This window comes from Prosopis cineraria, unplaced genomic scaffold (genome assembly GCF_029017545.1).
Source record: "Prosopis cineraria cultivar Desert tree isolate PC_DT_omini unplaced genomic scaffold, ASM2901754v1 PC1, whole genome shotgun sequence".
NCBI lineage: Eukaryota > Viridiplantae > Streptophyta > Magnoliopsida > Fabales > Fabaceae > Prosopis > Prosopis cineraria.
The window spans coordinates 37851582-37878549 of NW_026555332.1; the positions used below are offsets into that span (position 1 = coordinate 37851582).

Genomic DNA, 26968 nt, shown 5'->3' on the forward strand with positions numbered 1-26968 from the left:
TTGGAAATTTGTTGAACTATAACTATGAAAAAGTTGCAAGACTCTTGTAATAATTGTATTACTAACATTTTCTGAATCATTTGTTTATTAGTTTGATTCAAGAACTTGCAAGATGAGACTGTCACCGTTGGCCATATCATTATAAAAGTTAGCAATTATATTATTGACTGGCTTACCTCTTATCTTAGAGCTATCATGTAAACGTAGGGTTTATGATTTTTTATTTTTTTTTGGTTTTTCATCAACAGGAATTTAATTATTTTAATCTTTTCATCATTTAGCTTGTTTTGTCACATGGTATCACTGGGCCCTTGCACCAAAAAAAGAAAAAGAAAAAGATTCAAAGCATAGATTTTTATAAACTAGAAGGCATGGGCAAATTTTTGATGCCTGCTATTTTATGGAGCACGTGAACACGTCGCTATTTGATTGGCTTTTCTTTATTATTCCATCTTGATTGGTGCTCCTCACATGCCAGGTTGCCCATCAGCATCCAATACGACAACCTTGGCTATGTTTGCATGTAACTTTTGGTTTTCAAAACTCATTTAAAAATCGTTTGGATATCTTTTTATTTTTAAAAATTTATTTATGATATGAGTTACTTTTTTAATTTTAAAACATTTTATTTATTTTTCAATAGTAAAAGTTGGATTGAATTACTTTGCAGACAACTTTTAATTTATTAAATCAATTTTTTAAAATAAATTCAAATATGATTAACATAGTGCAATATTATTTTTTTACTATATATATTATTTTTGTATAGTTAAGTCAGTTGTTACAATTTTAATTATATCTGGCCAAAAAAATATTTTGTTATAATTACTTTATTTTCCGTTACTATTTCATTCTTTGATGAATCTTGATTTTTTTTATTTTATTTTCTTATAAATCTTTGATATATCTTGGTTTTAATATCTAATGTATCTTGATAGATCTTTTTTTCTTATATAAATATATCTCATAATACATAAGTCTCTATTTTCAAAAATTATATTAATAAATTTCATTACAATCATTAATTTTTATCATTTTGATTTTTCTACAAATAGAATTTTAATAAAATATTTATTTTCAAACTAAATATCAAATACATAGTTCATCTCAATGATCTAACTTCCACATGATCAAATAATTATTATTAAATTAAAATATAATTAATATTATTTAAAAACATTATCTTTCTTAAATCAGATCTCACTCGCCTACTTTTATCTTTATCCACGTTACCATTTACTAAAAATAAAATAAACCAACAATCTTAGAAAACAAAAAATAACTTTTAAAAATTCATTTTTTATTTGGACTAGAGTAACAATGAAAATTAATTTTTTGTCTTTAAAAATAAATACAAACTTACAATACTTATCATAAAAAAATTTTTTGGCCTGCATCGAGCCATATCTTATATCTTTAATATATATACACATGCACACACAATAAAAATAAACCAAAGGGCTGTGAAGCTATACATCACCATGTGCGAGATCTATAGCCCTCGTGTAGCTTTAGCGCCATGTTTTGCAGAGAGTATGAAGCAGATAATCGACCTTTTACAATATATATTATATAGTGTGTGTGTGTGAAATAAAATGTACAATAAGTAATGCTTTTTATATGTAATCACATGATTTTCAATCTTTGCATGATTAAAAAACAAAACCTCACTTAATAACCAAGTGAGAATACAAGTTAAAAATAAAAAATATTTTTAATATTTGCACAAGCATTAATTAGTTGCATCATGTTTGGTCTAGTGTTGAGGACTTTAAAACGTCATTTTATCAATAAAATGATTATTTAATTCCACTTTAACATTCATGTCTCCCAAAAAAAAAAAAACACATGTTTAGCTAGCTTGACACAAGGGCTGCATTAACTTGGATTTTCTTATTGAAAAAGTTAAAGATAGTCTTATTTACAGTAGTATTAATTAGTTGCATCATGTTTGGTCTAGTGTTGAGGACTTTAAAACGTGATTTTATCAATAAAATGATTATTTAATTTCACTTTAACATTCATGTCTCCCAAAAAAAAAAACCCATTTTTAGCTAGCTTGACACATGGGCTGCATTAACTTGGATTTTCTTATTGAAAAAGCTAAAGATAGTATTATTTACACTAGTATTAATTAGTTGCATCATGTTTGGTCTAGTGTTGAGGACTTTAAAACGTGATTTTATCAATAAAATGATTATTTAATTTCACTTTAACATTCATGTGTCTCAAAAAAAAAAAACCATGTTTAGCTAGCTTGACACATGGGCTGCATTAACTTGGATTTTCTTATTAAAAAAGTTAAAGATAGTCTTATAAAATTATATTAATAAGTGTAAAACAAGTGTGAACACGCACACACACATATATATAGGAGTCTAATGAACAGGACGTATGATTGATAAATTATGAATAGTTATTAGAATTTTACATCATATAACCATCGATTTGAGAACGAAATTAAAAAATAAGTGTATATTTATTTGATCTTTTTTTAAAGCATGTTTTATTTGATTTGATGACCTGATAAAATTGATCACAAGTCTAGTTCAAGAGCTTTGGCTATATTATAACCTAATTTTATTTTTCAATTTTTTTTGAATAATCTTTTTTTCAATTTTGGTAGTCTCTATTTTTTCTTCTTTCTTTTCTTGTTCTTTTTACTTTTTGAAGCCATGTGCACTCCATACGCGCGCTCAATAAAATATCCAGTTAGCATTGAAAGTTTGGTGGGGGGAGGAGTAAGCTTCGGTGAAGTGGGGACCAGAAGGGATGGCGCGTGTCAATTTGAGTGGCCAATCACGTGTTCCTCTTGTCCCCTTCAATCTTATCCATGTACCAGAATTTTACTTCTAGATTACTTCATATGAAATCTTTTAAAAGTTTTATTTAATTAAAAATATAAAATAATGAGCAATTTTGTTATCGTTTCTCAACTGCCTTCTCGATTAAAAATATAAAATATTTTAATTTAATTTCATTCTTGATAAATAGTAAGTTATTTTTAAATTATTTATATCTTTTTATATTTATCTTTATTTAATATGATATTAATTTTAAGATAAATATAAAGTAATTTATTCAATAAGATATTTTTCAAAACAATAATAATTGTACCTAAAAATAAAAAATAAAAATACCTTGCAATTTTAAATATTCAACCTTTTACAAAATACCTTAATTTTTTAATAAAAAGAAAGTATCATATTTTATTTATCATTTCTTAAAAATAACGTATTAAATTTCAATTGTCATTATCAAAGTATCTGTATGAAGCATTTAATGAAATTATAATTGAAAATATATAATTTTTTTTAAAAAATATTTTTTTGAATTATAAATTAATTATCAATGTCTATATTGTTGTCCATAGGCAGTATATAATGCATTTTTATCTTAAAAGTTTACATTTTATGAATTATGTATTTATTATGAAAAGTTAAGATACCTGGTTGATGAATGAGAATTATTTTTAATGAATATATAACTTATTCAAAAACATTTGAAAATAAAAATTTTGCCCAATAGTATACCCACAAAAATTTGCGTCCAATATCAATGTAGTGTGTTTTGATATCTCTGTCTCCCTTTCCCTGAGAGGAACTAATCAGAGCTTAGAAGAGTGCTATTATTGATCTTATCAAAATAATACATCCCTGTTTTAAATTATAAATACTTTTAAAAAAATATTTTTATTTTAAAATATAAGACATTTTAGTATATTAAAGTTTCATTTAATATATAAATTTAATATTTTCCTTTCTTTTTTATAATTAATTTCTGTCCTTTTTTTTTAATATATTAAATGATGAATACTTTTGAAAGTTTATATATTTATTTTGAAAGAAAAGATAAGTTGTTAAGCGTATTTAATGAGACTTGTTGGTATATGAAATTTTATCTAAAAATATCTTTTGATTTAAGATGGAGGGAGTTGTTAAAAAAAAAATGTGTCAATGTTTTATAACCATATCTTTTATACTTTTTCCCATCTAATTTCATCCCATATCAAGAAGTGAATGTTGTGTTTGTGAGAGAAATTTTTTAAGAATGTTGAATTTAATAAAGGTAAACTAAGAAATTATCTTTCATTTCAACACAACACATTGTATTCCTTATTGATTTATGTTAGTCCAACGAGGCCTTGTCAGCGCTAAAAAGGTCGTTAAAGTGATTCATATATAACAATGAAATGAGTATAGTGAAAGGTAAATGTGTATTTTTATTATTGAAGCATTCTTCCAAAAATACTTGACACTCTAATGTATTTGTTGAAACATTTTTTTCCTTAAAGTAATTAAATCAAAACATCATCCACCTTATCATTAAATTTCCATAAATGTTCATGATGAAAAACTAATTTAATTAATTAAACTTTGATTTAATGGACATCTATGGGGATTTAATGGTAAAGTAGAGAATACTCTAATTTAATTACTTTAAAAAGTAAAATGCTTCAATAAATACTTTAAAATATTGTGCTTCTCAAAAAATATTAAAAAAAAAAGAATCTTTACCCTGTAATAAAAAGGTAAACTACATCAAATAGTACTTGTTTTTGATAGTGCTAAACTTTATACGTGTTCACCTCTCTTTTTAAAATTTGTAAACTTTTAATTAATGTGGCCATATCCAAGAGACGTTCATCTCTGTATATGTGCATAGCATTTTCCATTTCTACATTACATGACACTTTTAATAAATTTGTACATGCTAATAAGTTAGTTATGTTTTTAAAACTATACATTTTTATGGTTATTCTTATTTTTTTAGAAAACCTTATTAATTATCCTTCCTAATTAAAAATATCTTTAGAAAACCTCATTTTTTATATTTTAAAATGTTTTATATCATGATGATTAAAAAAAGAAAAAATCATATTCAAGGACCCTTTAAAGAAATCATTTAGAAACAAGGATCAATTTAAGATGAATTGTCATTAAATAAAAATATAATTTTTTAAAATAAAATTTATTATTAATTCTTATTTATAAATAATTTACTTGTGTAGTCATCAGATGTGATTTCTCTTTAAAAAAAAGTAGCAGGTGAACATATGATGTTAAACTCTGGCCCAAAAAAAAAAAAAAACCAGAAGATGACATATGATACTAAACGGATGGAGGAGTAATTTTATTTTTTAATATAAAATTATATATGCGTGCGTGTAACTTTGGTGGTCTTGTTATTACAAAGCATGTGGCCATCAATCTAGTGACGGACCCTTGCTTTGCCCTTTACGGCTGTCCGCCACATGGTAAAAAAAAAGAAAAACAAAAAAAGACGTATAATTTGTTAATTACTACTATTATTATATATTTGCTAAGATTTATTTTTTAAAAATTTTATATAAATTATTATTACTATTACTTTTAATTGTATAAAATATTTTTCACATTTTCAATCATGATATCGTTATTCTCATAAAATAATATTATTAATTTTTTAACATTAAAAAAAATATTTTTAGATGTTGACCTATTAAATTTACTTTTTTTAAATAACAATAATTAACACTGAAAATAATTATTTAAAATTAATAGTATCAGAATTAGAGAACTAAAAAAATATTTTATATAATTAATTGACTAAACTGAAACTTCTTATAAAATTAGATGGCTAAATTAAATTTATACTTTGACTTTATTTATAATAGTATTATATTATTATTCTCTTGAAATTTCAATCTATTCCTGTCTGATCTCTTATAGTCTACTATTAGCATCTTACACTGATTTATTATAAAGATAACAACCAGAAATAGGCATCATTCGATTCAATTCAATTCAAATTTTTTCAAATTATTCTTCTTCTTGCCAATTAATTCCAGACTTCTTCTTAATCATTTATAGTAGATACACATAAACATACACACATGTATGTACTGTTGTTAGAATTAGAATTTTAAATACTATCAAGTTGACGCATCATTATTTTCTGAGAAAAGATAACTGAAAATAAGAAATTAAGCACGCGTTGTATCAAAAGAAAAAAGAAAAAGAAATTAAGCACGCATCTTTTCTGGATCACACCACACCCTTGTTTCATTTATTTTTTGTTTTCTTTTATTTATTGAATCTCCCTACTTTGTGTGACTATGATATTTTGTTCTTCCTTTTAACTTTTTTTTTATGCCATTCAAATGATTCCTCTAATTAGCTGATGGCCAAAAACAAAAAAGTTGGCAAAAACAAACGATTCCTCTTAGCTCTTTTTTTTTTTTTTACTATCATAAATTAATCAGGGTGTGTCTCCATTTAAACTTAATGACTTTACGCTAGGGCATTTATAAAGGGCATTTATAAAAATAAATAAAAAAAAGCTGTGACGTATTTAAAGCATTTAACCAATAACAATAATTTTTAATATTTAAGAATAACTATTTGTTTGTTGTATTTAGGGATAGAGGAAGTGCTATAAAAAAAATATTCATGGCTTTGTCATGGATTGTGCAATCATTTCGAGTCACGAGCTTACTTTTAAATTAACAACAACTAATAATGTAATATTGTTGTCATTGTGATTAAAAATTCGTAGGAAACAATATTTTAATTGGTTATCCCACTAACGACAAGAGTGTTGATTTTGCTAATGAAATATTTGGCCGAATATTTTTGAAGAATTGAATATTAAAAAAAATTAATTAAATTTATAAGGAAATAAAATTTTATTATACTTTGTTGATTGAAAAAAAATAGTTAGAGAAATTTATAAATGTTTAAATCATTTTAATCATTTATTGAATTAGAATTATAAATTTTAGGATCAAAATAAGCAAGACTTTGTTGCACTTTATTGATTGAAGAAAATGGTAAGAGATAGTGGTAAAATCTTAAATCACTTTATTTATTTTCTAAATTAGAATTGTAAATTTAAGAATTAAGGTTGTGAACGAAAAAATTATTGCCTTTTGAGATTAAGAGGTATTTTTATTATTTTATTAAAATTTTTAATAACAATTAAGTTCCTTGAGATGTAAAAGGCATTATCACATATTGCAAAAATTAAATTATCATTTTTTTATTTTGAAAAAATTTATTCGTGATTTTCCCATAACAAATTGAGAAATGATTTTGATTTGCAAGTATTGAAGTGTGCCAACCGGATTTGGAATTATTGTTACTAATTTCATTAATACTGAAAAATTATCAATATATATATTTTTTCAAAAATTCACAATAATTCTTATAATCAAAACACTCCCTATGCATGTTGTTCTCTAAAAATATAAGATTTGATACTTTATTAGTACTATAGAACAAAATCTCTTACAATTGTTTAATTAAATTAAATAATTTTCATCATATCATGTGAGATACTTATTAAGTGAGTAGATTTAAGCTACTCACCATATTCAAATTTTGTGAAAATTCTAGTAGCTATTTTGTCCATATAAAAAATCTAGGACAAATTCGATTTAAAAAATTAGCTTGACAAATTACTAGCAATAATATTTATTTTCTATTGTATGCTTTTATTTTTCTCTAACGTCTCTATTAAATTGATTAAATATAACTTTTTAAACATTCAACAAATAAATAGAGATTATTATGATTATAAATTTAAAATTTAAATATATTGAAAAGTTTATCTTTGAATTAATGTGTATATAATAAACATCTACATCAATGATGATAAGATTTCTTAGAAAATATATCATTATTATATTTTTTAAATAAAAATTTAAGTGAGTTAAATTCGAATACTTTTCATAAAGTCATGGCATATATTTAAGCACAAATATAGTAAACTAATATGTTTTTTATATTAGTGGCGAGATCCAATTCTACAATATTTAATGTCATTGACCAAAGCTTTATCAATTTTTATTGGTCTATGGTTATGTTAATGTACTTATATGACATTTAACACTATCAAGTTAAATTTGATTATAATTAGTTATAATTAGAGGCACCAAACATGATGTTTTTATTTATGGAATTTAAACTTCTAATCGTATTTCAGGGAAATTGAATTTTTTCCCCACCCTGCTCGATCTTTGTGGTTGAAACATGCATCATGATTTTAAATTTATAATTTATTTTTAAAATAAGGACGACTTTATCAATATTTTAATAACAATAGTAATTGAATGCAATAGGCGATCGCGTTTGTTGTTTCTGTCGTCTAATGAGTTCTGACCAGCCTGGTTGTCCTTGTCCATCACGGACAAATAGAATCTCTCGACTCTCTTTGAATTTTCATAAATTAATTAATAATTAATGGCCATGTTTCAGTAGTACTCCTCAACGTTTTTTTAATTATATTCTGTGACCAATGATGTTATTGTTATGATTAGAAGTAAAAACCAAGTCACAAACTTGTACTCTTCAGCAAGGACAAAATATATAAAATTAAATTATATTTAAAAACTATGATATTCATTATTTTTTTTAATGAAAAGAGGGCTATTCAGGATTATTTTAGATCAATTAGTATTACAAATTAATTATTAGAGTTGTAAGTGGTTAGTGGTTAGCAACTGTTCTCAATATCCAAGCTCTATTTTGTTGTGAGAATTTATGTTTTAGTTCGTACTCATGTAAATGGAGAGGAGGAAATGAATTTTTCTTTGAAGATTTTTGTTTTTTTCTATATGTAATGGATTGCATTGGCTATTAGTAATAAACAATAGTACAACACAAGTCATCACTTTAAATTTTTATGTAAAATGTTAATAAAAAATATTAAAATGCACGTCTATGACTCCATTTTGATTTAAAGCATGACAAAAAAGTGATAAACTAAGGTCAAGTCTAAACAAGGGTTTGGTTTAGGTGCTCATTGCATTGATGAGCAATCTAGATTGCTTAGATATTAAAATATTTTTTATTTTATAATAATTAAAATAAAAGTTATAAAAGATAATAAATTTATTTTATTATTAACTCAGACAATATGAATTTAATCTTATGATTCAACTCAATGTTAAATTTTTATAAACTAATTATCTAGAACTGCTCTGGATAGTTTAATTTTAAAATTTTTAACTCACAAATTTTTTTTAATTTTTTAAAGTGTCAGTTTAGATTTTATTTTTATTTTTAATATTATTATTACTTAAACAATAATTTTTTTAAAAAATTAAATTTAAACTGTTTTGCACACATCTAGACAGTAAATTTGTAAAAATTATAAAAAATTTATTTTTTTATTTTTTATCAAAAATAAAATTAAATCTGTATTATTCATATGGTTGATAAGGTAGATTTATTAAAAAAAATTAATTTTAATTTAATAAATATTAAAAAAAAAAAGTAAAATTTATAAATCTGGATGATTCGGATTGATTATCACATGATGAAAACCCAAACTAATTCTGTCTATACAATGTCTCTAGTATTCATAAATAATATATTTTTATTTATTTTTGATAGGCCAACAATAAAATAAATAATATTTTTAATAGGGTTTCACCAAAAATTTCCTAGTAGACTTACTGTTTCAATCTTTTTGGCCTGAAAAATTAATCTGAAAACTAAAATTTAAAATTATTGTTGATGTCAAAAATTTACAAGCATGTCTATCTGAATCAAAGAGTCACAGAGTCGTAGTTTGCACGAGTTGCAATTCTTCAAAACATAATTAAAATGTTTATAAAAAAACATAATTACGACATGATTTACACAATTTATAGAGAGCCGAAATTTCAATCATGTATATTTTATATCCATTTTACAGGTTGATCAAATAATATTGGGTTAAAGTATATTTTAACCCCAGAATCATTTTTAGAGGAGCTATCTTAAAAAACATTGTGGAGAAATACAACACGTGTGTGTGGGGGTAATGTTGCCTCTTTTTTTGACAATTGGCGATGGGTAAAAAAAGTTTTTAAACCTGCATTAACATTAGTTTTCAACTTAATGTTAATTATTAAAATAAATAACATCCTACTAATTTTAAAATATTATGTGTCTTGAACATAATTATTTTCAATAAAAAAATACTTATACACAATAAAAAATATGATGTATTATTTTTTTACAATTTTTAATGTGTTTATAATTACTAATTACTCCCTTTAGTTCACAATATATGATATTGATAAGGAGTATTTCACAATTCTTAAAAAAATTAATTTTTTTAACTTTTAATAAAGTTATACATCTTTTAAATTATATCCTCTTAAAATATCACATATATAAGTAACGTGATGATGAATATTAAGCTTGAATATGATTGTTTTCAATGCTTGTACATGATCAAAAAAAAGTTTCAATGGACCATTTTTTTGTAAAAAAATTTGAATGCCTTATATTTTACTGTATATTATGAACAATGTATTGAAAATGAAACAAGGTTCAAAATACTGATTCAAAAATTATTAATTAAAATGATAACCAAATCAATTATAAAAAATACTTTATTAAATCAATTAAATTATAAATTTAATAATTTATTAATTCAACCAAGTAAATTGACTCGGTTTCTACTAGGGTGAGGAGTGAGAACTTGGAAAATGTATTCCCCGATAAAGCAGACTGTTTAATGTGGCCGTACCACATGTCAAATGGAACGGCAAGTGCTATTGTTGGGATTTTGCAATAGACTCACTCACACACACAATATAATAATGCGGTTATATTCAAGCGATATATACGTGAAAAATGCCCACCAATCCCTGCGAATGGAGATTGGGTGGCGCACGTGGTCACCGACCAGCAAAGCCTCACTCGAAAACACGCTCACCACCCTCTTCACGAAATATCATCACGTCTTTTATAAATCCAACGGTCTCGATTCATTCCTCACATCGCCGCGCGAAAAAACAACGCCACGAGCCCACGAGCTTCTCTCTGTCTCTTTTTTTCATTATTTATTTATATTCATTCCTCTTCGTTTTATTTCATATTGATATACCCCTTTGCTGTTTCCTCCTCCTTCCTTTCCCTTCTCTTCTCTCCCACTTGCCCAATCAAACCAGCCCTTTCCTCTCCACTCACTCTCCTTCTTTCCTCGACTACACGTTTGAATTCTCTTTCCGTCTCTGAATCTTCTTTTCCCGCATGGAACGGGATTTTCTGGGTTTGAGTACAATGATTGGTTCCGCGACTAAGAAAGAGGATGCTGCTGATATAGCTATAGACGCAGGTAGTGGTTCTCTGCTTCTGTTTTTTGATTTTCTGCTTCTGAAATGGTTAGTCTTTTCTTTTCTTGTAACGGTTTCGTTCTTTTACTTCTTCTGAACCTCAGTTTTCGCTTTCACAACTAATTCTTTAACAAGGAGGGAAAAAAAATGGAAACTTGCTAGCTTGGGTTGTGAGATTCTGTTTTGTTTTCCCTTTTTCTATGTTTTCATTAATTGAATCTATGCATGCAAGGGGACCTCTTCAACTGAGGTTTTTAGGTCTTTTCCCAGCCTTCTCTTTTTACCGAGGCCGTATACTTTTCCGGGAAACAAACGAGAAAAAGAAGGAAATAAATAATGCGCAAATCAATTCCGAGAAACTGAATAAAGTGAAACAGATATATAGTATTACATAAACAAGCTAAGCAATATTACATAGATTTTCCCTTCACTGAGATGAAGTTCTGGTGTATGGCTGAGAATTCCCTGTAGTATTGAACTCTGTACCTGATGTCAGTTCGTGGAAATTAAACTCTTTTATTTTTATCTAGCTTTTGTTCTGACCGGAATAAGTAACCAATATAGGCGATTCTTGAATGGTTGGTGCATTTGCCTACTAGAGAAAAAAACGTGGTCCTAGTTGTCTGTGCTATTATTCTACCTTTTCATAGTAAAATGTGCTACTTCTTTTTCCTGCTTCCACTGGAATTTTGACTCCATCGGTTTTATTTTTAAATGACGAGGACAACCTCGATGCGTATAATAATTATATTTTAATTGTTACCTGTTCAATTTTTAATTCAAGGTTAACATGGGCATGAAGAGTTATTTATAAATTATTCAGCCGCGTTGAGTGGCCTTTTGGAAATAAAGTAATCTTTGAATGAAGTGCGTACAAATAACAATTATATAAGGTACCTAGAGTAAGAAACAAGGATATAAAATAAACAAATGGTGACAGTATAAAATATTGAAAGCTCGTAAAGTACAAGAGCATTTAATACTACTATGTTATGTGTTACATTGGACTATCATTTAATAAATGCCCATCCAGAGAGTTAACTCCTTTTCTTATTATGGGTTCCTAAATTTTCATTTTTTTTTTAATACCTGGCTTGGTTCTGCCGACATAAGTTAACGATAAAGTACTGTACTTGGTCACATGTGAGAAAATATAATATGTGAAGTATTACAAGGACTCAGGATTTTGACACATAAATTGCTTTCAGATCTTCTACTTCTTTTCTGGGATTCATGTGTTGGTACTCGTCGATGTAGTTTTTCCGAGTCTCCAGGTTATTAGTTGGCCCTTGTTATATATACTCTTTAATTTCACTATCGCATTGAGAACTTCTATCCTTAATAAAATTGTTTTAGTTTAGAAGGAATCTCTACTGTTTGTTTCTCCCCAAATTGGTTCTTAAAGGTATCTATGCGTTTTCTTATCATTATCATCCACAAAATCATCTCTTTTTCTTTTCTTTCTGCTTCATTACTATATTTATGAGCGGTATTCTGGTGTTCTAAACTGTTTTCACCTCCAATTATTGCAACAGTAACAGGTTCAGGAATGCAGTGGTCATTTTCTAACAAGTTTCTGCTGTTCCTCAATTGTTGTCCTTCAAGACTTGTCAGGAAGACAGGGACAAGAAAGACCACGTCATCAGCGGATACTTTTGACTCTAACCTGAAACCATTCTTGGGTGGGATCCAGGTTCGTTTGAGCTTCTAACATATTAATGCATCAAATCTCATAACAGTACCTTCTTTTTCTGCAAATGTTCCCTGCGCAAAATTTACCTCGAAATAGAAAATTCCAGTCCTGCGTTTTCTTGACAAGTTTTCCATCTTCTACTAGTTGTGAGAAGTTTCTATGCTTCTGTAATTCCCTGATGCTTATTGATTGCTGAAGTTTGAAAAGTGTGAGTTGTGGTTTTTTGTTTTGAGGAGAATGGAAGACAAGGGGAAGGTAGGTTCAATTTAGCAGTCAAAATTTTCCTTCCCTTCCCTTCCCTTCCCTTCCCTTCTCCTCTCTCCTTAATCCGAATATACCCTTTATGTTTTGCAATTGATACTACGTTTGCTCTTTGTATTCTAGTTCTGTAACTGATCTTCCCTCCACTCGTCTTGTAATTTTGCAGAAAAGTTTAAGCATGGGAAAACAAGTAGGAAATGAGCGTGGAATGACAGTTTATCCAATGCAACAAGTTGATAATATTTCAGGCTACCCTCAAGAAGCCAGAACATTTTCAGTCTCCAACCAATCAAATCAGAGGAGTCCTGTTCTCCAATCTACTGTTAGTACCACTGTCCCTTTGATTGCCCCTGTACCTGTTCTTCCAGCTAATGGTTCCGTTGTTGGCACCACTGACTTAAGGTAATAACATGTTTAAAATTTTTGAAGCTTCATAATGACATAGTAGGGCATTGTAGAGTAAGTGATAGAGCTGAAATTTGAGTTTTTTTATTTTTTATTTTTTGGCAGGAACTCATCCAAAACCTCTGGCAAACCTACTCAGTTGACAATTTTCTATGCTGGTTCAGTGTGTGTTTATGAAAACATATCTCCTGAGAAGGTATATATATCTTGTCTGAACTTTTCATCATCTTTGTTTAATTTTGGATCGAATCTGTTTTTAGATTATTTATTCTGATTGTAAAAGGCCCAGGCTATAATGTTATTGGCTGGAAATGGGAGTACTCCAAATCATACAAAGCCAGTGTCAACAGCTCCAGTGCAAACACCAAACTCCAAGCCAGCACAAGATGATAGGTTTATCGTAAGCCAATCCTACCATTCGGCTTTACCAAGTCCAATTCCCATGACCTTCCATGCTAGTCCTCAGCCTGGGGGAGGATCTCCTAGCACCAATGAACCTGCAATAGTGAGACCAGTAGCATCATCTTCTGCTGCCCCAAGTAGCCATTTGGAGTCTCCTAGTGTAGCAGGCTCTGCAAAATCTGCGTCGACAAAAATGGGTTCACCTGGTATGACCAGCACTCTGGGCTGTGTGCACACTACATTATTTTTATTTTCTACTTCTAGCTTAAGTTAGATATTGTGATAGATAACAAAGTTTCTATGTATTTTCAGTGGACTTGCCTCAGGCACGCAAAGCATCCTTGGCTCGATTCTTAGAGAAGCGCAAGGAAAGGTAATTGCTTCTATTCTTCCCAGTTCAAACATTGGTATAAATGAAGGGAGATTTTGAGGTAGATTTGATCTACCATCTATATATATATAGATTAAATCAATTAGAAAGAGATATAGAAATATGCTTTTTTTGGACCAATAGATATATAAATATTTCAGGTACACTATTTAGTAGGTTCACGTGTCTTTATGTTTAACATAGGCTGTTATTCTTGTTTCATGATGAAGTATGTGTCTGAAAATTTTACTGATTCCTGATATGCTTTTGCATTGCTCAGGGTGACAAGCACATCACCATACTCTATGAACAAGAAATCACCAGAATGTGGCACTCCAGGAACAGATAGTATTGGTTTCTCCATCACTTCTGGTTCCTGCTCCTTACCTGCCATGAACTAGCTAGCTCTCAAGAAGAGCACATAAAGTTTATGTATCATGTAATTTTGCAATTATTTTAGTTTTTAATGGGTAAAGTCCTTAGCATTTTTGTCCTAGTTTTTTTTTTATATTTAATATTTTCTTTGTTCACAGATCTTATATGATTAATTTATTTAAAGCACTTATACTTAAATGCGACTTTCATGATTTTTGATGCTTCATCATGCTGTATAATCAATTTTTCCCCTCCAGCAGTACAATAATGAATTGTCTTCAGATTCATTAACCGTAGTTATTGGATTTCTTACCAAAGTTGTGCCTAAATCCATTGTGTCATGAAAGTCACATTCAGAAAAATTGATTAACGAGGAAGATGAAAATTAGGGAAATTAGTTATTTTTCATCCTTCAACTTTTAATTTTTATCATTCAGTCTTTTTAAGTTTAGCTTCTTATAACTCAGCTTTTCAAGTGCCGTCCATTTAGAACTTTGATCCTTATCGTTAATGATTTAGACTAGACATTGCTTACTTGTCATTAACTCTGTTAATTGTGGCTTATGTGGCATCCATATCAGCAACATCCCAAATTTATGCGGCAACTAATGAAAAAATAAACAATGGAATCATTGGTGCTTCCCTTCATTTTCAACGTTTCCTCCCCCACCCCAACATCAATTTGTATCCAGTGGACCCCTTCTTCTTTCTCTGATTGTCTCTTCTTTCGTTTTGCCTCCCACTCTGTCGCCCTCAGAAAGCCATCCAAAATACATCTGGTGAACATTGTTTCTAGCTACTTTTGCATTTGAAATTTTGGGGTTAGGCATTAATGAAAGAGTTAAAACATGTGACTAATTTTTATTTTGCCATGCTACCCCTCTAATAAACACTAAAAATCTTTTGCCCCATATACCCCTTTGATGATAATGCATATCAAATTCGAACAGCATAAAATGTTAATATTTTTTATTTAATTTAAAAAATCTTAAACATTCAAATTTAATGTTTATAGTTCATGAAATATTCACCCCAGACTCTCTTGACAAAGTGAAACATCTGAATGTTTAGTTATCATTGAAAGTGAAAATGTGCAAGTGGAGTGTCTGTCTGTTTGGGTAGCAAAAATAATCGATGTTTGGTCCAAAAAATTGATTCTCCACAAAATTATCCAAACACCCACTTTTTTGGAGTATAAATTTTTATGCCAAAAATTTATTATTTTTAAAAGTTGAGAATCGAGTTGGAAAAGCTTGTCAAAAATGTTGGAAAAAATTATAAAGACAAGCCCAAAAAAAATTATAAAAGAAGCACATAATTTAATAAAAATAAAACCAAACTCTTCTTCTTTCTCTTTTTTTCTTAATAAAATTTAAACTTTGTATCTTTAAAAAATTAATATTTGGTATTTAAAAATTAAATTATATAGTAATTTATATAGCTAAAAATTAATTTGATTAAATTATTCAAACATCTTCAATTTTGTTAAAATTAATTTTAAAAAAATAATATCCAAACACATTGCGTTATAACATAATCAATTATAATTAAAATTTATTACTTTATCAATTATTTTATAATCTATTATACCTAACTGAAATTCAAACGAGCACTATATAATTTGGAATTCTAATGGAATAGCCTGTGTCCCACAAATTGGAAAAGCAAAAATAAAAGAGAATTTGATTCTGCATCATATAAAGTTATTGATTCTTTCTGGTTTCACTGAATTGTATTCTTCAGTGGGATGGCCATGGATTAAAGGAAGGGGAGAATTTAAACACTTTTTTTTTTAATATATACTTAGTGTGTTTATTTTCAGTTAAACGAATTCAAGTGAATATTTTATAGAATATTTAGTTTATAACAAATTCTTATTATTAATATGCTAAAATTTACTTGTCATAATTTGATTGAATAAAAATATATTGTATATATAATGTTAAGTATTTAAGCCTTGGTAATGTTGTTAATAATATTATTATTAATATATTTAAATCCAAGCATATTAAGTATTTGTGAAGTACTTAACTCTTACTCGAAAGACTTATTTTCTTCACTTGACATACGATGAGTTGTATTTTTTAGTTTATAAATAATGCTATCTATTTTTATAAAATTTATATTGCATTAGAACATATTGTTTAAAATAAGCCACAGCATATGACTTATAAATACTCCCCCCTTAAAAAATGTAAAATATTTTTTGATGGGTTGAATATTAAAAAATATAAAGTATTTTTAATTTTTTAAGGTATAATCATTATTTTTTTTAAAGTATCTCTATTGAATGAACCACTTTATAATTATTTTAGGATAAAATATCCCATTAAATAAGAGTGAATATGAAAGGATATTGTTAGTTTAAAAATAAATAACTACTTTATTAGATGAGATTCAGTTAAAAATACCTTACATTTTTTAATGGAGGAAGTAAATAAAAACTAAAGTGTATTTTGGTCCTCTAGTTTTATATAAGATTTCAGTTTAGTCCTTTAATTTTATAAAATATTTTTTTTTTCAGTTTTATAACCCTAATATCGTTAATTTCAAATAACAATTATTATTATTTTAAAAAATTAAAACTTCATGTGTCAATATTTAAATTTTTTTTTCAACATTTGAAAGTTAATTATAGCAAATTTTTTGTTGATGAAAGCAACAATGTTAGGGTTATATGATTGAAGACATTTTATAAAACTAAGAGATTAGAATAAAATATTATATAAAATTAAAAGATTAAATGTGTACTTTAATAATAAATTATACAATTTTTATAAATATTTTTATTTTAAATTTAATAAAATTTATATTGTTGAACCAGATTTAATTTTAGAAATTCAAATGGATTTTTTTTAGCCAAAACAGAGCCCATTTTAATAATCACAAAAAAAAATCCATTTAAAGCATTTATTTTATTATTTTTTATTTATTTAATTTTAGAAGCTTTTCATAAGAATTTTTTGAGGAATGCTAAAGTATATTTTTAATTCTATAACTTCATATAAATTTTTTTTAATTTTTTAATTTTATAAAATATTATTTTAATCTTTTAACTATAATATCATTAAATTTAAATGATTATTTTTTATATTAATATTATTATTTTAAAAAAATTAAATTTAATATATTAACATTGATAATGTTTTGTTAATATTTAAAAATTTATTAAAATAAAACTAACAATGTTAAGATTAAAAATTAAAATACTTTATAAATTAAAAAATTAAAAAAATATTTTATAAAATTAAAAAATTAAAATAAAATATATAAAATTAAATAATTAAATGTATACTATAATGATTAAAGAATCTATTTTAAAATTTTGTTTTATTTGGATGAACTCTATTTTCTAAATTCTTACAAAATTACCACCCAAATCCAAAGAAAAGACATCACTCTGCAATTATTCGTTGAGGTCGATCGGGTGCCATGCTGCTTAGCTCTACCGCATTCCGGATACATACCCTGAATTCTACCTGCTTCATGTGCTTTCGGTGTGCGAAGCAGTAAAGCAGTGGTGGTCCGATCTTGGATAGAGACAGAAAATGTCAATCGAATATCGATGGATGATGCGAAAGTCGCAGAGCTAAAGAAATTTATCGATGGATGCAAGTCAAATCCTTCACTTCTTCACAATCCATCTCTTTCATTCTTCAAGTCTTATCTTCTCAGGTACCTTAAAGTGCCTGTAGGTAGATTTGCTCTACAATTTTCATGTTGGCTTATGATTTCTTTCTCTGAAACATTTGTGTTACTTGTGCTTGCAGCTTAGGTGCTCGGCTACCTCCAGAACCAAAAACGGTGAGCCCTCCATTCTTTAATCAATTTCTACTCGTTTCTCTTATGCTCCTTTGCTCATGTTCATTTGAAATTTCAAAATTTATCTACTTATAGAATTTGGGTGGTAACTATTGGTGAGCATTGGGATGCATATATGGAAATAAGAATGGCTGAGTTCCTTAGTTCCGATCGTATCCCAAAATGGCGGCTTTGTACTAATTTTGTTGCATTTTAAAATTGGGTGAAAGTTTCTTTTGTAAAGTAGAGTTCTGGCATTTTCAGTCCTGTCTTTTCTGCTTATACAAAACTCATGCAGGAGAAAGTTGAAGACATGTCAGAGCACTCTGATGCTAAAAGAGCTGATTTATCTAGAGAAGATGAAGATGAAATTGTAGAATCTGATATCGAATTGGACGATACTGGTGTTATTGAACCTGATAATGACCCTCCTCAGAAGGTATTGGATTGGCAGGAAATTAGTGGATTTCCAACATTGTGTCTTATAATCTTTAGCCTTTCTATCCAATATTTTCTTTTGAGAGTATGTTGACGGAGGGTGGTTCCCATGGCATGAAGCCCACTCCTGAAAAAATAATTCTAACAATTCTAACTGGTTTGGCAGATGGGAGATTCTTCTGCTGAGGTAACAGAAGATCAGCGGGATGCTGCACAAGTTGCAAAGTCCAAGGCCATCGATTCTATTTCAGAAGGCATGGTTTAAATTTCCTTGATAACCGTTCTTTTCTGGGATCTTTCCTTCTTTGTTTCTTAGAGATCCTTTCCCTCTATCAATTTGATTGTCTATATTTTTCAGGGAAGTTGGATGATGCAGTGGATCAACTAACAGAAGCCATTGTCTTGAATCCCCATTCAGCAATACTTTATGCTACTAGAGGTGCTCTACTAATTCACCTTCCAGAATCGTAAATCTCTCAGTAAATGTGATTTCTTTTACTGCCATCCACACCATTCTTGTAATTCAGAAACTTCATTTTCTTGCTTTCAGCTAGTGTCTTTATCAAGATGAAGAAACCAAATGCTGCAATTCGTGATGCTGATACTGCTTTGCAGGTTTTGTTCTTGGTTCTTGCCATGCCATAACTTATTGCATGGAAAGCATGGAAGTTTTGCTTTATTTGCTGCTACTGAAATTTTGATGAGTCTAGCTTTGTAACTCATCCTACATGACATGATGAGTAGACTCAATTTCTCAAATTTGCATTATTTGTTCCAGATTAATCCTGACTCAGCTAAAGGATACAAAATACGGGGAATGGCAAGGGCCATGTTGGGATTATGGGAGGAAGCAGCTAGTGATCTTCATGTGGCTTCAAAGTTAGATTACGATGAAGAAATTGGAATGCAACTTAAAAAAGTAAGCCACCTTCCCTGCCCTGCCCATGGGAGATGAGAGGTAGCCCAAAAAAAAACCTTTTATAATTATATATTTTAACTTTGACAGGTTGAACCTAATGCCCGCAAAATTGAGGAGCATAGGAGAAAATATGAACGCTTGCACAAGCAAAGGGATCAGAAGAGAGCTGAGCTGAAGAAGAAACAACAAGCAGAAGCTCAAGTAAGTGTAGTTTAGTGTGGAATTTCCGTCATGGAAATAAATTGTTGATAGTTAAGCTGTCGTGAGTGACATTTTAGGGATCAATTAATTAGCATCCTTTGCATAATAGTTGAATGCTTTTCTTATGTGGTTGAGGTTAATTTTTAGTTGGGCATACACCGCAGGGTTAGTCAATTCCAGTTGGATTTTAAGTAATTAGGGGGCTTGGGGCCACTGAAATTCCTCTACCTTCCTGGCAACATTAATGGGATAAGGGTAAAGAATGGGAAATAATTTTATGTGCGATGACAATGGAAAGAACTTGCAGGTCGTGTCACTCCTTCATGTTCATTTCCATTACTCCTTCATGTTCATTTCCATAACTTTGTGGTAAAGTGATCTAGTTTGATCTCTAAATCCGTTTTGACATTTCTTTTCAGGTTCAAGAATCAGTATCTGCTTTAAAAGATGGTATGCCTTTTTATCTCGTTGTGACTGATGTTATTGGTTGTCACAATTTCCAAATCAAATAGTGCATTTCTTATCTCTTGCTTAGTACTGAGAATGGGAAATATATTTTATGCGTATGTTGGAACTACCTCCCTCCCTCCCTCCCTCCCTCTCTCTCACGCGCGCACGCACATTGCATTTTACTGTCCACCTTCCTTGCAGTTTTCTATCACCCCTCATTAATTGGCATTGACAATATTTGGTACGCTTGAAAAATTAAAAGACTGGGGAAATATTGGCATTTTGGTTGTGCTTGTTTGGACATAACATGATGGATGGACATTTTGTCTTTTTTGTGGAGAATTACCTGTCATCCATGTTGATTGTAATATTTTCAACTTCTTTTCATCGAATTTTGAAAGAACTATGTTGTGATTGCTTGGCTTTTTTAATTCCTTTGTTTGTTTTGTTTTGGGTTTGTTGGGGGGGCGGTAGAGGCCATCCGTGACTATTGCTGATGTTACTTGGAAAGACAAAGGTATAGAAAAAATCATTTTAAGCACATTTGTTGGGGTGATAGCTTGTATCATATGATGCGGGAATGCTTACAACACCAAAAGGGCCTTGATTCTAACTTAGAAGTCTGAACTCAACTGGGAGAGGGAGAGCAATCTAGGTTTAGGGAACTGTAGTCTTTGGCTTCTCCTGGTCTGATTCAGTGGTTCTTGGTGGATCTAGTTGTATAGGCATGCATAAGAAATCATTGATATTGAATTGAGTGGGTTGTATTGGCATGCATATGGAATCATTGATGCTGGAAAGGAAAAATAGAAGTCTCTTCGATGTGAAAAATTTTGAACTTGGAGGATTCTGAATCCAAACTTTGACATTAATGTGTTTTACTTTTACCTATATTGTTTACCTTTGAGCTGAGGTTATCACATGATTTTCAAGATCTACGTATTCTTTCTGGTCACTACTTTGAAATTAAATCCAAATTTTGATGATGGTTGATAACTTGATGTTGAATAACTAATGATGACATGACATTAAACAGGACAAGTCATTGGTATTCATTCTGTTGGTGAACTGGACAAGTTGTTGAATGCTGCTTCAAAGACATCTCGCTTGACAGTCCTGTATTTTACTGCAACATGGTGTGGTCCCTGTCGTTTCATTGGGCCTCATTTTACAAGCTTGGCTGATAAGTACCCAAAAGTTGTATTTTTGAAGGTTGACATAGATGAGGCAACAGATGCGGCTGCACGCTGGAATATTAGCAGTGTTCCTGCCTTTTTCTTTATTAAGAATAGTAAAGAGGTTGACAGTTTGGTGGGGGCAGACAAAAGTTCACTTGAAAGGAAGGTAGCGCAACATGCAGGCTCTTCTTAAGTGAACACGTTATCAGAACACAGTTTTTTTTTTTCCTCTTGCTCTTTTCTCTGTTTATATGTCTATTTTGTCATAAATAGTCTTAGAAAACGTGGCTTGTGTTTTGTGTCTGCTGGCATGTCTGTTTGCTTGTCCAAAAGGTTCGCGTTCACTTGGAACAAATTCATACTTTCCTGCCTGTTTTGTAAGATATTTGATGACTTAAATGGGGATAGAAAAATTCAACGTGAGAATTGTATCTGGAGACAAACTTGTATCATATCTTTTTCACTAGAACACATGTGCATGCTCGAAAATGTTTGACCAACTTGGACATAAATACTTGTGCATAACAGGAAAAGGAGTTCCATGATTCATTTTCTTTCATTCTTGGAATAAAATCTCAGAACCAAATAGAACAAGAACCTGTAAAGAACACCCCAAGCAAGCAGGATAAATATGTCATACCAAATGTCGTCTTTAAGAATATCCATTGAGGATAAAACATCCTCTCCTATTAAGCAATTAGTCGAATTGTTATGGTGGGAGCTTCGCTTTACTTCTCCTAATGGCCCAGGAGACAAATCTGTCGGGTTCCCTGTGTAGCATTTGTCGTTCTTGAATTCATTTGTCAGCAGTGCCTCAAATGGGTATTTGATTGCAGAAATATAGTGAAGCCACCTCCAATATGAAGGTATCTGAGTTCGCTTGAGGAAGAATCCACAGGTTAAGAAGAAGAGAGCAGTTGTTGCTATAACTACTGCGTACCCTGTGATGTAGCTTGGAACAAGTGCACTAATAAGCATCACATAGGCATTGGTAGTGATAAGCGAGGCAAAGAGGATCATCCAGAAATGAAAGAGACTGCTTTTCAAGTGAAGGAATATTTTGGTTATGGCGGCAAATGTGAAGCCTTGGACAGCGAAAAATGGGAGATAAACAATGAGGGAAGAAATGACATACGAAGATGCGCGATAAGCATTGTGGGATGTCTCTCTAATGAAGATGAACCTTTCCAAGATGAAAGTAGGGACAGCATCATTGGAAGAGAAGAAAACTAAGCACACTGAAAAGATATAGAAGTTGAGAAGCCTACTTATGTCTTTGAAAGTGAGATGACCCAGGTTTTTGAAGATGGAGGAGAGGATTAGTGCCATTACAGCTAACACAACTTCACGGGACAGGAAGAGTTCAGGGGTTCGAATCACATTGAGTGCAGTTCTCCATGACAGCACTGCAACCTCACGCAGCCATGGGTTTGCATATTTGGATCCTAGATGTGGCTCCTCAAGAGCATCTTCAATCTCAAGCTCTTCATAAGAAGGTCCATAGGAGTCCATAGATTGGCTAACCACATTGGAGCTCTTCGCTCGATAAGAGTCCTGATATGATGCAGAATGTTGGATGGAAATGACATTTCTTGGCCATGGATTAGGTGTTTTGGCAGGCATCCATCCTGGAGTTCTCACCGGAGTCCATGATGGAGTTCTCGCCGGAGTCCATGAAATTGGGCGTTTAGGAGTTCCTACCATACCATGGTAAAGCCAGACAGAGAAATCCTTGGCTGAGAACTCTTGGTAGAACTGAGAAGCCAAACGTGGGACGCCAGCATTGGACTTGCTCCTTGGCGTCTGAGCACTTTTCCTCTCAAGCGAGTAATCAAAACTATCATCATCATCATCATCATCAACAACATCACCAACTTGGGTGGAATCAGGCTTTGATGTTCCAGGAGTGAATCCTTGTGACAGCAAGTTAATAATATATTTAGATGCAGGGGTGGTACTTCTGTGAGGTGTTCTTGGAGTCTTTGGTGTTTTAGGGACTGGCGTTATGTCTGCTTGATCAGGCTTTTGGCCATAGCATTGGTACTGAACAAGGGGGTCTAGACCAATCGTTGATTCATCATATTCTTTAATAACATCTAACATGTACTCAATACTATTTTCTCCATCTGGTATTGTTCTTCCAAAGCCAGAAAGATAAGCTGGAAGTGCATCGGGCCTTCCCATGTATACCAATCTTCCCCTGTAACACCATTTGATACATTAGCCAGTCTATTGAGCAAATTTAGAGATTATACTGAGTTTTACAATTTTTCACCTTGCAAGGATAGTGATCTGGTCCAGGAGCTTCTGAATTCTGAACGAAGGCTGATGTATGGTCATGAGGACAATACTGCCACCTTGAGCTATGTGTTTAATCTTTTCCACTACATTGTAAGCACTTGTAGAATCGAGGCCTGATGTTGGTTCGTCAAGAAACAAAAGTGCTGGCTTATGAATGATGTCTATGCCGATAGATACTCTTCGTCTTTCCCCTCCTGAGACTCCTCTTGTCCCTTCATCACCAATGTATGTATGTGCTGCACTCTGAACAACTATCCATTCGTTGAACCATAGTGTGTGCGCTTTTCGGTTAACAAAGAACAAATACATCTTGATATCTTGCTACTTAAATCCAAAACAAGTGTCCTTTGAACCAAAGTTCTAAGTATTTTTGTGAGATTTAGATGGGTTGGTGACTTGGATTCTTTGCAGTGCCAAAATCTGTCAAGTGCTTATAAGGTTAAAATATATATTATTTTTATCTATTACTTATAAGTTGTTGACCAGGGCCATTTTGCTTAACAATATATCCGAATATTTGCTAGTTGATAGAGTATAATGGCGTTATGCAATTCATGTAGCTGACTTTATTTAGTACGATAACACTTCTTGTCGATGTATTTTATTTACAAGTAATTCATTTCTTTCTGATAAATTGCACTCGCCCTTTATGATTTTTGGCACAAGATATTTAAATCTGAGTATTTTTTGGTAATATTTAAATCTGAGTTAATAGGTGGACGACATGGTAGGCCTAGTTTTGGATCTATTTGGTTTGGTGGGTTTTGATTGAAGCTCATCTAGTCAAGGGGGCTTGGTCCTGTCTAGCCCAACAACTAATCTAAAAAGCTTGAACATGTTTTACCTGCAAGCCGAGCTGATTAAGGAGCTCATAAACTCTGTTCTTTTTATCCTCCGTGGAGAGTATAGGAGGAAGCCTAACCTCTGCTGCAAACATTAATGTCTCAAAAACTGTCAACATAGGAAAAAGCTGGCCATCTTGCATCACATATGATGATACCATCTTCATGTAACTTGCGGTCACCTGCATGATTAGAACATTCATCAATCATTACTCTCTACCAAAGAAACAAAAAGAATCAAGCTTGAATGAATATTCCAGCACAAATAAAACATAAAAAACAGTATCAAGTTCATTTTGTTAATGAATTACTGGTTTCCTATCCATTCTAACTGATCCTTCAAGACTCCCTTGTGCGATCCGACCAGCCAAGGCATCAAGGAATGTCGATTTGCCGGCCCCACTTGGTCCAATGATTGCCATGATTTCGCCTCGATTTGCCTGCCCTGATATGTCATGAAGTATATAAGCTTCTTTCTTGATCCAAACCCCATTCTTCTTCTGCTTCTTCTGAACCCTGTATGATATTCTTTGGAATTCTAGACCATATTCAGGAATGGACCTCAGGGGTCTCAGTTGCTTCACAATGCTTTTTGTAGTTCTTGTTTTGTCCAAGTCTAGTAAGTTCTCCAAGCTGCTTTTACCTGTCTCTGACTTGTCTTGCCTTGCCATTGCAGTGGTTATTGTTATTCTTAGAAAAAACTTTTCTGGCTTCCCAGCTTCTGCAATTTAGCAGGTTTTATTTAAAAGGTGATCCATGTTCAGACAGAATGTGCAGTGAAAACAAAAACTGACGGTTAAAATGAAAACAATCTTAGACATCATCAGCCGGCAAACATATGTTCTCTTCCTCTTTAGTTTTGTTCTATCTACGTTGGTGGTGCCGAAGCTAGGCTATTATAACGTTATTGTTTTGTTTCATCGTGCATATTCCAGGCACAAATCCACATAGAAAAGCACAACAAATATTCCCATAACGACTAGTTTAATTTGTTTCATACTGTTAAACGCAGCTCTTAAGAATCTTGAAGATGTAGCAATTACAGCTGACGTGTTTGGTGAGTTATTTCAGATAGGAGGGTCATGCATGGAACTTTTGAACAGGTTGCACCAAATGAACTGTGAAGTTTGGGGGAAAGTCAAGGATCAGCATTGGCTCGATCATATGCTTGTCTTGTCATTGTCCCTCACGTTGGTTCTCTTGCACGATGTTGTTGTCTGATTACAGGCCAGCTTTCTCGATCTGAATGTATTTTATTTAGTTATAACATAAACGAAAATATCGTGCATAGAGTAGAAAGAAAAATATTGATAGAATAATTCGTTTGTGTCTTGAGTCATTATTTTTCTTTAAATTGTAGTCTCTATAATCGTTGTCTTTCTTATTTTGGTCATCGACATTAGCATAGGTTATGACACCTGCTATCTAAATGCTGGGCAAGCAGCTAGCAAAGGTTGGTAAACCAACTACAAGGCTCTTGGTTTGGTTGGAGAAAAATAAGGAAGGAAAGTAGGGAGGAAAGAATATAAGGAGGAGAAACTATCAATAATAATAATAATAATAATAATAATGTTTTCTAAAATCACCATTTGATTAATAATAATAAATTATTATGTTTTAGAGTTTTCCTCCTAATATTATCTTATCCTTAAAGTTCTCCAAATCCAAGCCAAGAGTGAAGGTGGCAAAGATTGTTACATACTTTTAAAGGTACCAAATACTCCCTTAGTCTTTTTTTAAGCACCTATAAACTGCTTTCTATGATTAAGAAAATTAAGGGATAGTACGAATTTTAGCCCCTCAAGTTTGTTTTGGTTCCTCAAGTTTAAGTTTTTTATCAATTTAGCCTTTTAAATTTACTTTTATTATTACTTTGATTTTTATTGTTTAAAGATGATGTTAAAATTTGTTGGCATGGATAATAGAATATTCATGGCATCTATATATATATAAAAATAAAAAGAAGTATAATTATTATTTACGTAGAAGAAAAACAACTCAAAATTTGAGAGAGAGAGAGAGCAAAACACATTGTAAGAGATTATACTAATTTGGAGGTAATTTATTCTTATTTAACTATGTATGTGTATTAAGTCATCAATATACTTTATTCACATGATAATTTAGGAAAATATAAAAGACTAAATCAATAAAAATTAAACTTAATAAACTAAATCCATAATCAAGATAAATTTGAGGGATTAAAAATTTTATTATTTTAAAAATTAATTAAAATTAGT

The 26968-nt window shown here is 30.5% G+C and overlaps 3 protein-coding genes across 4 annotated transcripts; 2 read left to right on the plus strand and 1 right to left on the minus strand.

Annotated features, from left to right (window-relative positions):
- The first annotated feature begins 10840 nt into the window (after positions 1-10840).
- Positions 10841-14796, plus strand: LOC129285872 (protein TIFY 6B-like). Of its 2 annotated transcripts, none has more exons than XM_054921829.1 (7): positions 10841-11094; positions 12628-12785; positions 13213-13448; positions 13557-13647; positions 13741-14059; positions 14166-14226; positions 14504-14796. In XM_054921829.1, exons 1-7 carry the CDS (start codon positions 11010-11012, stop codon positions 14622-14624), a joined length of 1071 nt encoding a protein of 356 aa, XP_054777804.1. In that variant the 5' UTR covers positions 10841-11009; the 3' UTR covers positions 14625-14796. The 2 variants fall into 2 exon arrangements, with proteins under 2 accessions (XP_054777804.1, XP_054777796.1); XM_054921821.1 differs by having other exon boundaries at positions 10845-11094; positions 13735-14059.
- Positions 14797-17983: 3187 nt separating this feature from the next.
- Positions 17984-22054, plus strand: LOC129288536 (TPR repeat-containing thioredoxin TDX). Its single transcript, XM_054925168.1, has 10 exons — positions 17984-18273; positions 18369-18402; positions 18698-18838; positions 19004-19096; positions 19201-19276; positions 19388-19452; positions 19616-19756; positions 19844-19957; positions 20377-20407; positions 21444-22054. Exons 1-10 carry the CDS (start codon positions 18164-18166, stop codon positions 21776-21778), a joined length of 1140 nt encoding a protein of 379 aa, XP_054781143.1. The 5' UTR covers positions 17984-18163; the 3' UTR covers positions 21779-22054.
- LOC129288546 (ABC transporter G family member STR-like) lies at positions 22015-25655 on the minus strand. The gene is made up of 4 exons (XM_054925178.1): positions 25040-25655; positions 24731-24910; positions 23861-24129; positions 22015-23785 (listed from the first exon to the last, which is right to left on the minus strand). The coding sequence occupies exons 1-4, from the start codon at positions 25397-25399 to the stop codon at positions 22132-22134; spliced, it is 2463 nt and encodes an 820-aa protein (XP_054781153.1). The 5' UTR covers positions 25400-25655; the 3' UTR covers positions 22015-22131.
- Between the last annotated feature and the right edge of the window lie 1313 nt (positions 25656-26968).